The sequence below is a fragment of the Gadus chalcogrammus genome, chromosome 22 (assembly GCF_026213295.1).
Source record: "Gadus chalcogrammus isolate NIFS_2021 chromosome 22, NIFS_Gcha_1.0, whole genome shotgun sequence".
Classification (NCBI taxonomy): Eukaryota; Metazoa; Chordata; class Actinopteri; order Gadiformes; family Gadidae; genus Gadus; species Gadus chalcogrammus.
Genome location: NC_079433.1, coordinates 16,753,415 through 16,767,640, shown reverse-complemented (window position 1 = coordinate 16,767,640; position 14,226 = coordinate 16,753,415). Strand labels below are relative to the sequence as shown.

The following is a 14,226-nucleotide window of genomic DNA, read 5'->3' as shown; positions in this document are numbered from 1 at the left end:
TGAACTTCTGCTTTAGGAGAGCGTGTGTGAAGAGAGGGGGGGCGGCGGTGATGGTCTGGGGACAGGCGGGAATCCCCCACTGTGCAGTGCTGAGCTGGGTGCCTTCACACACAATCCAAGCATTCATTGCGGGGATCAGCGTGGTCGTAGCAGTGGACCTTGATTCAAACGGCCCCCCCCCGCTGAGGAGGAGGCTCTGGGGACAGGTGCTTCAGAGGACGTCTGCAACCCCTCTGCTCTCTGGTCCCACACTGCACAGGGAGCAGATTCAGGAAGATTTCACAATCAGGGAATTCCAGACTTATAACGTTTTGAGTTTTTATTAGTTAAAAAAGAAAGACTCAGTTAAATACTTTCAAGTCAAGATATCTATTCAAGTAGAGTGCCTAGACTGTTGAGTGCTTCCCCTTGAGTTCGTTGAGGTGTTGGATGTTGTACAGGTCAGACCAGGAGACCCAATGCCCTCACTAAGCAGTGCATCCCTTGGGGTCGTCCGCTCCCATGCTATGCACAAAGGGGAATGAATTAGAGAATCCATTAAATTTTGTAGAATGTAGAAAAGGAGAATTGTGCAATGCAAACACAAATGCATTCTTACGGGTCTGTTCATGCAATAGCATACAGACACAATAACACTCTGACCAATCGATTTAGAGGAGAAGATACTGTAGGGTAAAATGCATTTAAACTTAAATTAGACCTGCCATACCCCTGCTCTGTAGACCCCTGCTGTGGACCCTGTTGGTCAGCCGGGTTCTCCTCCCCGCTCAGAACATTTGCCCAGAAGAGGGATGAGGTCGACAGAACACTGCAGTATACCAAAACGTATTTTCAAAGTAGATCTGAACAATAACAGTACAGTCCCTAACATAATGGAATAAAACTGGAAGCCCATTTTTGTTGCATATGCGATAAATGATTGACAAATGATAGATGTACTACATTGAGTTGGTTATTTATGTAATATTAATGATCTTTATATTTTTATTATGATTTACTATAACTTGAGGGATGTGACGACTCACTGACGACCTAATTCTTTGCTGTGTCCATGTTTCACGACTGAGCAGCACAATGCTCTTCTGGAAGGGTCTCTCTCTCTCTCTCTCTCTCTCTCTCTCTCTCTCTCTCCCCCTCTCCCTCTCCCTCTCTCTCTCTCTCTCTCTCTCTCTCCCTCTCCCTCTCCCTCTCTCTCTCTCTCTCTCTCTCCCTCTCTCTCTCCCTCCCTCCCTCACAGCGCTGCATGGCCCACCCTGGTGGGCCCCCCCTCTGTGCAGTGCAGAGGTAGTTATAACACACGACCCCAGAATCCATTGCGGGGATCAGAGCGGTCTCAGCAGGGAACCTTGTTTCAAACGGGCCCCCGATGTGGGGGGCCACCTTACACAACAATGGCAGGTAGCTGTGGTCCAAGACATTTTATATTCCTGCATTATCGAGACTTGTGTAGCCATGTTCACGCCAAACTCGACCCAGGTGACGTTCACTGGGCTCCTCCAGACAAGGAGTGTGGGGGTGTTGAAGCCGGTTTATTGTAAGTGTGTGGTTAATAATACACGGTCTGGTGCTCCATGTCGCCATGCAGGAGCTGCCTCCCTGAGTGTGTGTGGTGATGCTGGTCTCACCCGTGCACACAACCAGCCTTCCTCAACACACTCTCACAACCTGTTCTACCAGGACTTCTATCTTACTTACCATCTGCAAATAAGCAAATGATGCTGGTTGGTGATTGGCTTGAGAGACAACAAGACAACAATTTGAACCACCCTATTTTCTGTGGTGAACAAAGCCACCGCTAATCACCACAATGCTTCCCGTTGACCCCCGCCCACACACCGGCCGCGGCTGAGCCTGCAGCACCGAGGTCCTCAGGGTCAGACGAGGGCTGGGCCTCCCGCTCACCGCCACCCTGACCCTTCAGCCCCGGAGAGGCCAGGGGGAGACGGGCGGGAGGCACACCGCTCCTCTGGTCCTGGGTTGACCTGACAGACCCAACACTGTCTAGACAAGTCAAGTGGATTGAACTTGTGGAGACTTTAATCCAAGGTCCGGTCTGAAAGGGCTTCACAGACCCCCACCCTGAGCTCAGGGCTTAAAGGGAAAACTCATAAACAAGGAAGGAACCTTGACAAGGAGCGCATCGACCCTTCCTTCCAGGATGCTCAGAAGTGCATCAGCCTTAGCAGTAGAGTGTGGCTTCAAACAAGCAAAAGATAGTACATAGAGTTATCAACTAGAAAATAAGTAATGAGTTCTGTTCAAAATGCATCCTGTATGTGAGCTAGTCTGGTTATGGGCCCACTGTCTTTATTCCTAGGCAGCTGTGGATCGTAGATGGTGTTGATCTCCAGGTCACTGAACATCCTTCCTCTCTCTCTGAGTATAAGTGAAACCACGGCTGTAATGCTGCTGCTCTTGTTGAAAATAATGTTGGCGAGGTTGGAAAGAATATATACATACCTTACCAAGATTCAAGGCCCTTTCCGCCGACAGATTTGTGATTCCCCATCCGGGCTGAGCCCAACTGAGCACCGGTATGTCCAGTGATCAAAGAGAAACTGAGGTGGGTACGACTTTGTCTGCAAAGGACTTCTTCAGTCAACGCCAGTCAGGAAGAATGGATTTCTTTTGAAGTGTGCTGTCTTTAAGAGAGGGACCCATTCTTCACTCTAGCAGCCCTTTGTTCGGCCATTTTCTCTGGCCTTGCTCCACGGCTTCTGAGTTCCTTTGCGTGACTCATGGGCACTAGAAGTGATAAAATGTCGAAACACACACACAGAAAAACATAGATAGACACAATCCTACTCAATCCAACAAACACACAGACATACACAGAGACGTAAAGAAAAACCTCACCTATGCAAACCTACGAACGGTCTTAATTTCAAGGGGTCACGAGTTTGAAAAGGCCTCTCACACGTTGAACTAAGATCCTTATTGTGGGTCTCTGACTCCAGCTCTGATGTAAACCAGAGGAAACCTGGTCTCTGACTGATGTAAACCAGAGGACACCTGGGGTCTCATTTATAAAACTGCGTGGGATCGTTACTAAATGTGTACGTACACCCAAAAGCCAAGTTTTGCGTGCGCCAAAAAATATTCTGATTTATTAAACCCTGCGTACGCACACCGTACGCAATCTTTGCTTTATAAATCACAGAGTGCCTACAAGTGTACGCAGCTGAATCAGCTTCACGTTCCGCCCTGTACACGCCCCTTTTTAACCATAAATGGTCAATGCAAATGACCCCATGAATGCGATCTGCATATAAATCAGACTCAGATGCAAGTATTATGTCTTGCCGGAAACAATGGCAGAAGGACTGAGAAAAGCAAAAAAGCGAAATTTCACGGAGGTTGAAGTGGAGACACGTGTGGGTGAGATGGAGGCCCGAAAAGTAGTTTTGTTCGGCGGTCACGGGATTGGGATCGCCAACAACAAAAAGCAGAGTCAGTGACAACATGTTGCTGCAGCAGTGAACTCTGTCAGTAGCATGGAGCGCACAGTCCCAGAATTAAAAAAGAAGTGGTCTGACATAGAGTTACATATTTTTATGTAGCCTACCAATAAATCGTTATGGTCCCTAAAGACCCTCTCCCTCCGAATCCTGCCATTTGCATGGTCCGCCAGAAGTGCCATATGGTTCAGCATTATGCCCTGTTTACACCTACCCGATGGTGGGCCCCGATGGCTAAATCAGCAGCTGGTGGTTGCATCGGGAAACACCGTTACTCTTCTCGGGAACATCGTTAGACAACGGGAAGAAAAGTTCAATGATCGGGCAACATCGGGCAACATCGGCAAAGAACGAACATGTTTGTTAATTTTGGGTCTATCGGGGTCGAATCGGTTACCAGGTGCTATGGGGTAATCGGCTATAATCGGCAATAGAATGGTAGTATAACGTAAGACATCGCAAGTCGTTTGGGAATTTTCCTGGGGTACATCTGCTATATTCGTTAATCTTCCGCGCTTTATTGTGTTTTATCGTCTTTATATCGGCAACCTCAACACACGAAAGACCCCCGAGAGACACCCGACGTCTCTAGGGAAGACATACGGAATAGCACGTTTATTGCACGAATGCACACGAATTACACCCGATAGAGTCACGCTATTTATTTTTTTACCCGAATTAGACCCGATGTAAGCCAATGTAACCCGAAACATACAGATTGCAGGCCAAATTATACCGATAGTCTAACGACAAATAACGATTGTGACCAGATTGTGTTAAGGAAGACCCTCAATCTTAGCCTGGTTCTACCAGACTCTCGTACTTCACTTCATTTAATTTCATTTGTACAGAGAGTCTGGACCTAATCAATTGACAAACGTTAACTCACTTGAAGGCGGGTGTCTGTTGAAGTTTAAAATGATTGGATCTGCCCAGTGCCACTCTGGATCTGCCATAACCAATCGCTAACGTTTGGTTGTGACGTATGTCATGCGCCGGGAATCACGCGCAGGTTGTACACAAACCAAACACCTTGCGCGTCTGCACGAAAATGTCCGTCAACGACAGCTGCAGGTTTTGTTCGTCGAATTTAATTTATCAGGGAAAAATTGCACATTGTAAATCAACTACCGACCTACAACAACAACTCAAACTGGCGTACGACTTTATCGTCATTGTTCTCAGACACGCCCTCTGTTCGCTGATTGGTGGCCGCTGTGGCGGCACCAGAAAACCGAATTACATACCGCAGGTCCAGACCTAGTACTGAAGGGAAATTCAAATTGAGCGGAAGTACTTAGGCGGGCGGAGCCAGGCTACCTCAATCTGTCACTTGGGTATAAATAGGGGGTGATGGATGGATGTCGTACTTTTATAATTAAAGGGGTACTTCGCCCATTTAGAACCGGGGTTCTATTATTATAAAATCGCGATTGTAATATAAATAAATATATATAAATAAATATCAGTCTAAATCAGTCTCCCCTTGGCCTTCTCCCGAAATGACGCCAAATGACGCCAAACGCACTTCGGGTGTCTTCCCTGGCATAAATCGTTATGTTATCGTTATACATCGGTTATGTGTAAATGCTACCCCGATAAATTGACCCGATCATACATTTTTAGCCCGATGTCACCCGAATCACCCCGACTTCCACATCGGTGGTCCATCGGCCATTAGCGGCCATTAGCGGGATGTTGTAAACGGGGCATTACCACGGCGCTCACCTCTGTATTTATAGGGTTACGTAATAAGACTGACCGAGAACACCTTGGATAATCAGTTTGTAAACACCCACGTAAAATGTTCTTGAACATAACCCCTTTTTTTAATGCCTGATTTGTCATGAAACAATCAAGAGTAACGGACAACGATTGTGATGAGGAGTGTGTGTGGGTTTTCCACAGTTGGGATTTAATTGACATTTGATTATGTGTTTACAGTGTCACGTAAAAATATTATGTTATTGACACATGTTGGACAGATGCTTTATTCCATGCAGTCGCGCCGTCAGTGGACAGTATGGAGTGACGGGATTAAATATAGAGAATTTTTTTGATTTCAATTCTAAGGAGACGTTTCTGGGGTTATAACTGAGAAATAACGCAGTTGCCTTAAATTATTCTGATTACATCGATTTAACGCATGATACGGGTTGAAATTAAATGTATGAAGGGCGATGATAAAACATAATCGTTCTTCTCACTCTACAATTCTTCTGTCTGACTTCAGTTCACCACCACACCTTCTGTGTCGCCAATTCTCCTTTTCCTCCAAACCATGCGTACGCATGGGTCAGAGTTTGCTTAGGGCTGCGCACATTCTCCCGTCAAGTTGGTTTTTTATAGATCACAACCTTGGCGTGGAAAGTCACGTACGCCAATTTCAGCCCCGTTTTGTGCGTACGCAACGGTTATAAATGAGACCCCTGGTCTCTGACTGATGTAAACCAGAGGACACCTGGTCTCTGACTGATGTAAACCAGAGGACACCTGGTCCCTGACTCCAGCTCTGATGTAAACCAGAGGCTCCAGTTCCTGGACTAGCAATCCTTCCACACATCGCTGAGAACCGTAATCATGACTTAGGATCAAATGAAAGCACAAGTGCTTTTAAACGTATTGCGTGTGGGTGTGCTGTTTTTTGTACATTTGTGAGAATACCAAATGGTGTTTTGCCAGTTTTTATGGTGTTTTTTTGGAGGTATGAGATAGCGCAAGTGTTTGTGTGTGTTTGTGTGTGTGTGTGAGTAGGTGTGTTGTGTATGTCTAAGTGTGTGTGTGTGTGTGTGCGTGTTGGTGTGTGTGTCTCAGGGTGTGTGTGTGTGTGTGTGTGTGTGTGTGTGTGTGTGTGTGTGTGTGTGTGTGTGTGTGTGTGTGTGTGTGTGTGTGTGTGTGTGTGTGTGTGTGTGTGTGTGTGTGTGCGTCTACACTGCCCAGCCCAGGCCAGCCGGTGTGAGCTCTCCGCCAGCAGCCATGTTTTATTCCGTTTCATGTTATGCACGCCTGCCACTCACTGTCAGAGCCCGCCCCCTCACACAGCTTCAAAGGCTTGTAGTGCAGTGTCTGCATGCCTCATCTCTTCATTAAAGGACACGCACACACGGTAACACACACACCTTCACACAGACACACCTCCATGCACACACACCCTCCCACTCACGCTCACACACACACCTACTGTCGCTCAAACACGCATTCACACACACACATTAACACAGGCTCACTCTCACACTCACTCTCGCACACACACATACACTCGCACACACACACACACACACACACACACTCTCTCACACACACACACACACACACATACTGTCGCACAGCCCCCCCCCTCAGAACAGTGTGAGATGGGAGCGTGTTTTCCCTCTATTCGTCACAGGAAGGTCAATGCTTTTGTTACGCTCTCTAACTCTCTCTCCTTGTGGAGTTTGAAACTAGTTTGAAAACCCTTCAGAATGTCCCCAAACGTCCTCCACCCCCCCTCTCCAGGCTTGGTGCTGTCTAACCCCCCCCCCCCTCTCTCCAGTCCCCCTCCTGTCAAACCCTTCCCCCCCCCCTCTCTCCAGTCCCGGTCCTGTCTACCCCCCCCCTCTGTCCAGTCCCGGTCCTGTCTACCCCCCCCCTCTGTCCAGTCCCGGTCCTGTCTACCCCCCCCCTCCCTCCAGTCCCGGTCCTGTCTAACCCTCTCCCCCCCTAGATCCTGAGGATCTGCACGCGCTACACCCCGGACCAGGACACCATGACCTTCTCCGACGGCCTGACGCTGAACCGGACCCAGATGCACAACGCGGGCTTCGGCCCGCTCACCGACCTGGTGTTCACCTTCGCCGGCCAGCTGCTGCCCATCGAGATGGACGACACCGAGACGGGCCTGCTCAGCGCCATCTGCCTCATCTCCGGGGGTGAGCGGGGGGGCCGAGGGCGGGGGGGTCCTTTGTAGTCAGAGGGGGGGGAAGAGGCGAGGAGGGAACCCACACAAGTGTTAGAGCGTCCGAAGGTTGGAGACAGAAGAACAGACGATGCTAACCCTTCCTGTACCAAACCAGAACTATACGATGACGTACGCTCAGAGGTTTGATGACCTGGGATCTGGCGAGTCGATCGCGGGAAGTATTTCACGCTTGGATGCATTTTAAAAGTAGAAAGTATCAGAGGCAATCCTTGAACCAATGTTAATGAGATACGTGAACAGTTCAACCTGAAGTCCAAGGCAGGTGGGGGCAGCTGATCACAAACCCAGTGCCCCTCATCTAAACCAAGCGCCCCTCATCCGAATCCAGCGCCTCTCATCACCACCAAACCCAGCGCCCCTCGTCCACAACAAACCCAGCGCCCCTCAGTCAAAACAAACACACTCCTCCACTACTGACTCAGGCTCCCCTGATTAGCTCCCCTGAAATATTGATCTGTTTAGGAGTTCAGTTTAGTTTGTTTGGTGGTGAGGTTTTCCTCCTGGACGAGGGGTCAGGATGAGGTCTCAGACTGAGAGAGTGTGGGGTGTTTACACCCAGAGCTTTTGGCTTTACCGTCAGAGCGTCAGCGATAGCTTTGTGCTTTCTCCAGAGAGAAATACAGATGAATGGAGAGAGAGACGGATGGACTGCGTTTGCCAAGGTTACCTGAGGAATGAGCAACTTTCTCAGACACTTTCCTCTAAGGCCACTTGCAGGCTGGACACTGGATCAGTTTCTAAGCTCTCCATATGTCTGGGTTGTGGAGTAGAGGCCTGTGAAGGCCTTGGACATTGTAACTGTGATGAAGGGCTCTACAAATTGACTTGGGTTAAGCGGCCTGTCACAGCCTAAGAAATAGTGTGTCAGCATCAACAAAGGCAGAAACTCAATCAATGGAGAGAGTTAGTATCTCCAGTCCTGTCGTCTCTCTCCATGCCTCACCATACCAAACAAGTTCATTACATCCCGCCGATCAAATGTGGAAGAGGACTTTCCATCCTGCTACACCACACTCAGCCTCCAGTATAGCATAACACCCCCTCTCTCTCTCTCTCTCTCTCTCTCTCTCTCTCTCTCTCTCTCTCTCTCTCTCTCTCTCTCTCTCTCTCTCTCTCTCTCTCTCTCTCTCTCTCTCTCTCTCTCTCTCCATCTCTCTCTCTGGTTCTCTCTATCCCTCTCCCACTCCCTCCCTCCCTCTCTCTCCATCTATCTCTCTCCATCCCTCTCTCTCCATCTCTCCCTGTCCCTCAATCTCTGTCCATCCCTCTCTACTTTTCTCTCTCTCTCTCTCTCTCTCTCTCTCTCTCTCTCTCTCCATATCTCCATCTCTCCCTCTCTCTCTCTCTCTCTCTCTCTCTCTCTCTCTTTCTCCACATCTCTCCCTCTCCCTATCTCCCTCTCTCGCTCATCTCTCTCTCTCTCTCTCTCTCTCTCTCTCTCTCTCTCTCTCTCTCTCTCTCTCTCTCTCTCTCTCTCTCTCTCTCCCTCTCTCCCCTTCTCCCTTTCGTTCTCTCGGAGCGTGTCATCATGATTCTTCAGACACGTGTGTGTGTGTCATCGTTGCTCTCGGTTACTGCCTCCTGTGTGAACCTGTCCCTGGAGCAGGACAAACCATTACAGGCTATTGCGTAATTCAGAGAGAAGATGTGAAAGAGGAGAGACTCTGCCACTACTCCTTAACCTTGGTGATGACTTGGTGAGGTACCAGCATCCACCATCAAATGTCATCTTGTCTTAGTGCTGTTGCTCGTGCACACACTGCCCCCTGCTGGTGCCTGGTAGTGTAGCGCACACACTGCCCCCTGCTGGTGCCTAGTAGTAAAGTGCACACAACAGTTATAACAGTTAAAAACACAAGTCAGATGTCTTTGCTCCCAATCTCTGGAACAATCTTCCCCTGAGTCTGAGAACTGCCCAGTCTGTTGACCAGTTTAAAACGCTACTAAAGACTCACTTTTTTGCATTGGCCTTTAACTTAAATTAAGCTTTTTTTTGTTTTGCTTTGTTGTTGTTGTTGTTGTTTTGCTGTTGTTGTGTATCTTAGGCCTATTTGTTGTTTTGCATTGTATTTTTGTACAGCACTTTGGTCAAATATTGTTGTTTTTAAATGTTCCATATAAATAAACTTGACTTGACTTTGCTCTGTTTTGACCTAAATAACTCCTCTGAAAAGACAGGTAAACTACAGTTGACAGATATCTGGACCAATCCCTATAATGAAACGGACTGTGTCATCTGCATCCATCTGATACCTGTCTGCTCAGGAGCACCTTGTGGTTTAAAGGGTCAAACGCCTCATTAAGTTCCAGGAACATCTGGGCAACACTTGCTGTTTTCAGTGAGATGGCAGTGGACCATTTCGTACTTTGGTACTTTTGTCAGGACTTTGGCCTGCATCAAAACTGATTAGGGTGAATTGGTTCCTTGCTTTCACGGTAGTCAACCAGCTCTCTCACTTTTGTCATTTTGTCGCCCTTTTTGAACCTGATGGATAGTTTACTGCTTGGTTTGGTTTTCCAGCCGGTTAAGTTGGCTTATATTCCAATTCGGTGGACATTGACAATCTCTGATAGATAAGAGTTCCGCATTAATTAGAGATTGAATCAGGGTGGAACTAATTTTTTTAATAAGAGTAGTATCCTCGAAGGCTTTGCTAGTCTCTCTACCCTCTCAAAAGGAGTGGACTCTCTGAAAGGTTCCTCGTGTGTTCCTCAGACCGCCAGGACCTGGAGGAGCCGTCCAAGGTGGACCAGCTGCAGGAGCCGCTGCTGGAGGCCCTGAAGATCTACGTGAGGAGGCGGCGGCCCACCAAACCCCACATGTTCCCCAAGACCCTGATGAAGATCACCGACCTGCGCAGCATCAGCGCTAAAGGTACGCCGGGCGCCGCTCTTGTCCACACTGAGGACCTCAAGACATCCGGTCCACAGGCTACTGCGCAAACGCTCAACGTGCATTAACTAGTCACTTCATATATCAGTATTGTTATGGTCCTAAAATGCTTATGAATGTATAATTAATTATTAATGATTAACTATTCATGCCCCCTGAGGGACACCTCTGTGGAAAAAGAGCCTGTGGGAGTGTGATTATCCCTCTGACCCTTGACCTCCACCCTGACCTCCACCCTGTCCCCAGGGGCCGAGCGGGTCATCTCGCTGAAGATGGAGATCCCGGGCTCCATGCCCCCGCTCATCCAGGAGATGCTGGAGAACTCGGAGGGCCAGGACAGCAGCAGCAGCAGCAGCAGCAGTGGAGGAGGAGGAGGAGGAGGAGGAGGAGGAGGAGGAGGAGGAGGAGGAGGAGGGGAGGGCGAAGGTGGATCGGAGGCGGGGTCACCGCGGGAGGCAGATAGCTCCGACACCACCACCACCACCACCACCACCTGCACCCGCTCCACCTCCACCTCCACCTGCAGCAGCAGCAGCAGCAAGAGCAGCCCCAAGAAGGAGGAGGAGGAGGAGGAGGAGGAGGAGGAGGAGGAGGAGGTGGCGGAGGGGGACAGCAGCAGGGAGGGGCCCTGCTCCCATGACGACGCTTCAGACACTGAGGGTGGTGGCAGGGGCCCGGAGTGACGGAGGGAGGGCTCCTGTATGGAGGAGGGGTGGGGGAGGGGAACAACTGACCCTAACATGGCGACACAGGATGAGACTGAATGGACCAAGACGGACGCGGAGACACGTGGACGCCCCCCCTGAGAGCCCTTACCGCACCTTTATTCCTCTCTCTTCCCCCCCCCCCCCCCCCCCGCTTTCTCTTTCTACGGACGAGCCCCCGCCCCGCCCCGCCCAGACGAGCTCTGAGGTCTTCTTTGGTGGGACCACTTTGACTGAGAGTTCCTAACCCCCCCCCACACACACACACACACACACACACACAGACACACAGACACACACACACACACAGACACACAGACACACTCTCCTCAGGTCTCCTGTGTAAATTCTTACCTGCATGATGGGATTTAAAAAAGTGGGTTTGTTTTTCTCTCGGGGTCTATCTGTCGCTCTCTTTCTCTCCGTCTCTCTCTCTCTCGCTCTCTCTCTCTCGCTCTCTCTCTCTCTCTCTCTCTCTCTCTCTCTCTCTCCCTCTCTCTCTCTCTCTCTCTCTCTCTCTCTCTCTCTCTCTCTCTCTCTCTCCCGATCCTATTGGTTGGGATGTTGCTGACATTGTATATTCCATGGTATGGTCAGGTCTGTTTCTATGACAACATTTTGTGGTGCTTTTTTCATTGTCTTAATATTATCTTTAAGGTGATACATGGAGATTTAAAGTGGGGCTCCTTGTAACGCCTCCTAAAAAAACCTTATCTAGAATGTTATTGCATATATATAGACGTTACAGAAGTCTAATATTTTATATTTTCTCTCCTATATTTAAATCATTTTATGTTTTATTTCTTTCATGGTTAATGTCTGAACGAGTCCCAGATCTCTTCAGAAGCTGAAGAATCTGTTCAGTGCGGTGGTCTCGAAGGAGCGAGGTCTTGAGAGACACGTTCATCATCACGTCTCACCGTAACGCTCCATGTTGCACCTCATACCGTCTGAAGGACGACATCACAAGCCCACAAGGTTGATGACATCTTCAAGCTATTTCCTCTGGTGTTCCGGCTCCTGTCTGGGAGTTCTGAGGGAGACCACTGCAGTCAAACCAACTCTCTGAACTAAAGAAATGAATGAAAAAAGAAACGCCTAAAATCGGGTACAAATGGGTGTGCTCTTGAGTTGTGCCTCCGAGGTGCAGAGTTCTGTACGGCTCGTACAAACAGAACGCACACGGCCTCCATCTTATGAGAGGAGCAGCGAGCGGGTAGAACCCACCATCCTCACCGCTGGCTCCCCCTTCTGTCTCCTCGTGTCAGAGGACCCCTCACACACCGCCTGAAACCGATTTGGAAGGAACAGCTCTTGCAATAAGCCGTGTTTCACCTCTCCGGTGTTCATCGCTGATCATTCCTGTGTTAGCGGTCAGGACGGAGCTGCCCTGAACCAAGTGTCTTTATTTAATACAGTGCAACCTAGGGGCCATCGGCATCCTTACAAAGAAACCTGTTCACCAGCCCACCTCATAGCCGATCACTGCGGCGGCTGAGGTCTTAAGGCAGAAGGTGAAAGAAGGTGAAACACTCGAGATTAAGAAGGATGTCGTTGGGCCTTTAGGGAACACGTTGTACGTTACAGTGATGCTAAAGGAGATTGTGGATTGTGGTCGTCTTCGTGATGCAGTGAACCCGAGAGCCGCTCCTCTGCTCTCTGGTTCTTTACTTTGTTTTGGTCCCCCCCCCGGGGTCAGGGCGACCGGGTACTGTGGGCGGGGCCGTCTCACTAAGCACTTAAAGGCTCTGAGCCTATCGTAGAGTAGCGGTCGCAGGTCGGGGATTTGAGGTATTGATACGGCAAATGATTATGGCATAGGCGTAGAAATTAAATGGGCTATCAACGAGTACGCCAACGTAAGTAAAACCTGATGGTTTATTACCATCACTGGTAGAAAAGGGAATTATGCATCGCTTGGTGGAATGTCCTCTCCTACAGCCAGTAGGCCACTAGGAAAGAAAGATCTACTAGGGATCAGCCAATCAGACGGCTCCACAGAGTTTCTGAGGACCCATCGCGTTCCCATGGAAACGAAAGGGTCTGGCCAGATGTGCTGAGGCTCAGAGTATCAGAGTAACAGTTATTTATCATTCTCATTCTCATGCTCTGTCTAGTTTACATCGTCATATTAAACCATATCATAAGGGAAAGCCGCTTCAGGGGTTCGTTTAGTTGTTGTTCTATTTTGGACCACGTTTGAATGTGAATTGTGTCATGATGTTCTTTAGGAATCATATGCAGTGTTAAAGATATACTTTGTTCTTTGTTTTTGCGCGATGGCTTTGCATCTGTCTGGGACCCAGAGCCCCTCTTCTCCCCGGTTCTCCTGGACCTCATCTCTCCTGGTGAGAGGTGGCAGGGAACCAATAGCAAACACGAACACCTTCCCCAGCCGAACACTGGGGACCCCCGGGATTCATCATGGACCCACAGAGGTTCACGATGGACCCCGGGGGTTCCTCACGGACCCCAAGGTTCCTCATGGACAACGTGACGGTCAACATTAGTGTTCGATGTCATGCTGAATGTCGCGCCGCACAGCTCGCCCTTCATTGTAGAGGTGTTACACAATTGCTACGTGTGCTTTGTGTGCCTCTGTAGCAACGCCCGGTATTCTACTTCCGGTTTGGAGGAAGACAGGAAGAGGGGGGTCTTCCCCCGGGTCCCGCCTCCGTTTCACGGTCATATGAGGAGGTCTCAACTTGACCTCGGCCGTGGGGGACCGTCGTACCGCCAGGTCCAACAGGCTAACTGTGGTCAACAGGCTAACCGCCTGGTCCACCAGGCTAACTGGCTAACCGCCTGGTCCACCAGGCTAACTGGTCACCAGGCTAACAGGCTAACCTCGTGGTACTGTCCTCACGGTAAGAAGCGGAGCAGCTGTTCCTGACCCCCCTCACCTCTCAAGGCTAGAGAACGGACAAGCCGCTGACCCCCAATCAATCAAATCTCAATCAGATCGGCAGCTGTCACTGAGACTCCGGGCTCGGAGTGGGCGGAACCCCGCCCACGTATGTTCTACTGTACAGTCTGGAGACCCCCAGACCCCTCCCCCCCAGGGGTAGACCCCCTGCTAGCGGCCCCCCCAGCCCCCCAGGTAGTCTGACCCCCCCAGGTGGAGACCCCCCAGAGGGAGGCCTTGTGAAGCCTCCTCACGAGGCTCTGAGTGGTCCTTTGCTGTCGGTTGTAAATGTCGTTGTTTGTACATTA

General features: G+C 49.7%; 1 protein-coding gene across 1 annotated transcript in view; it reads left to right on the top strand.

Annotated features, from left to right (window-relative positions):
- The window catches only part of LOC130375438 (retinoic acid receptor beta-like), a 21,382-nt gene extending 7,676 nt beyond the window's left edge, over positions 1-13,706 (top strand). Inside the window, exons 4-7 of the mRNA XM_056582362.1 lie at positions 7,162-7,366; positions 10,133-10,291; positions 10,556-10,663; positions 13,618-13,706. Coding sequence (XP_056438337.1) covers positions 7,162-7,366; positions 10,133-10,291; positions 10,556-10,663; positions 13,618-13,706 — 561 coding nt within the window. The remainder of the gene's footprint in view (positions 1-7,161; positions 7,367-10,132; positions 10,292-10,555; positions 10,664-13,617) is intronic.
- The last annotated feature ends 520 nt before the right edge of the window (positions 13,707-14,226 follow it).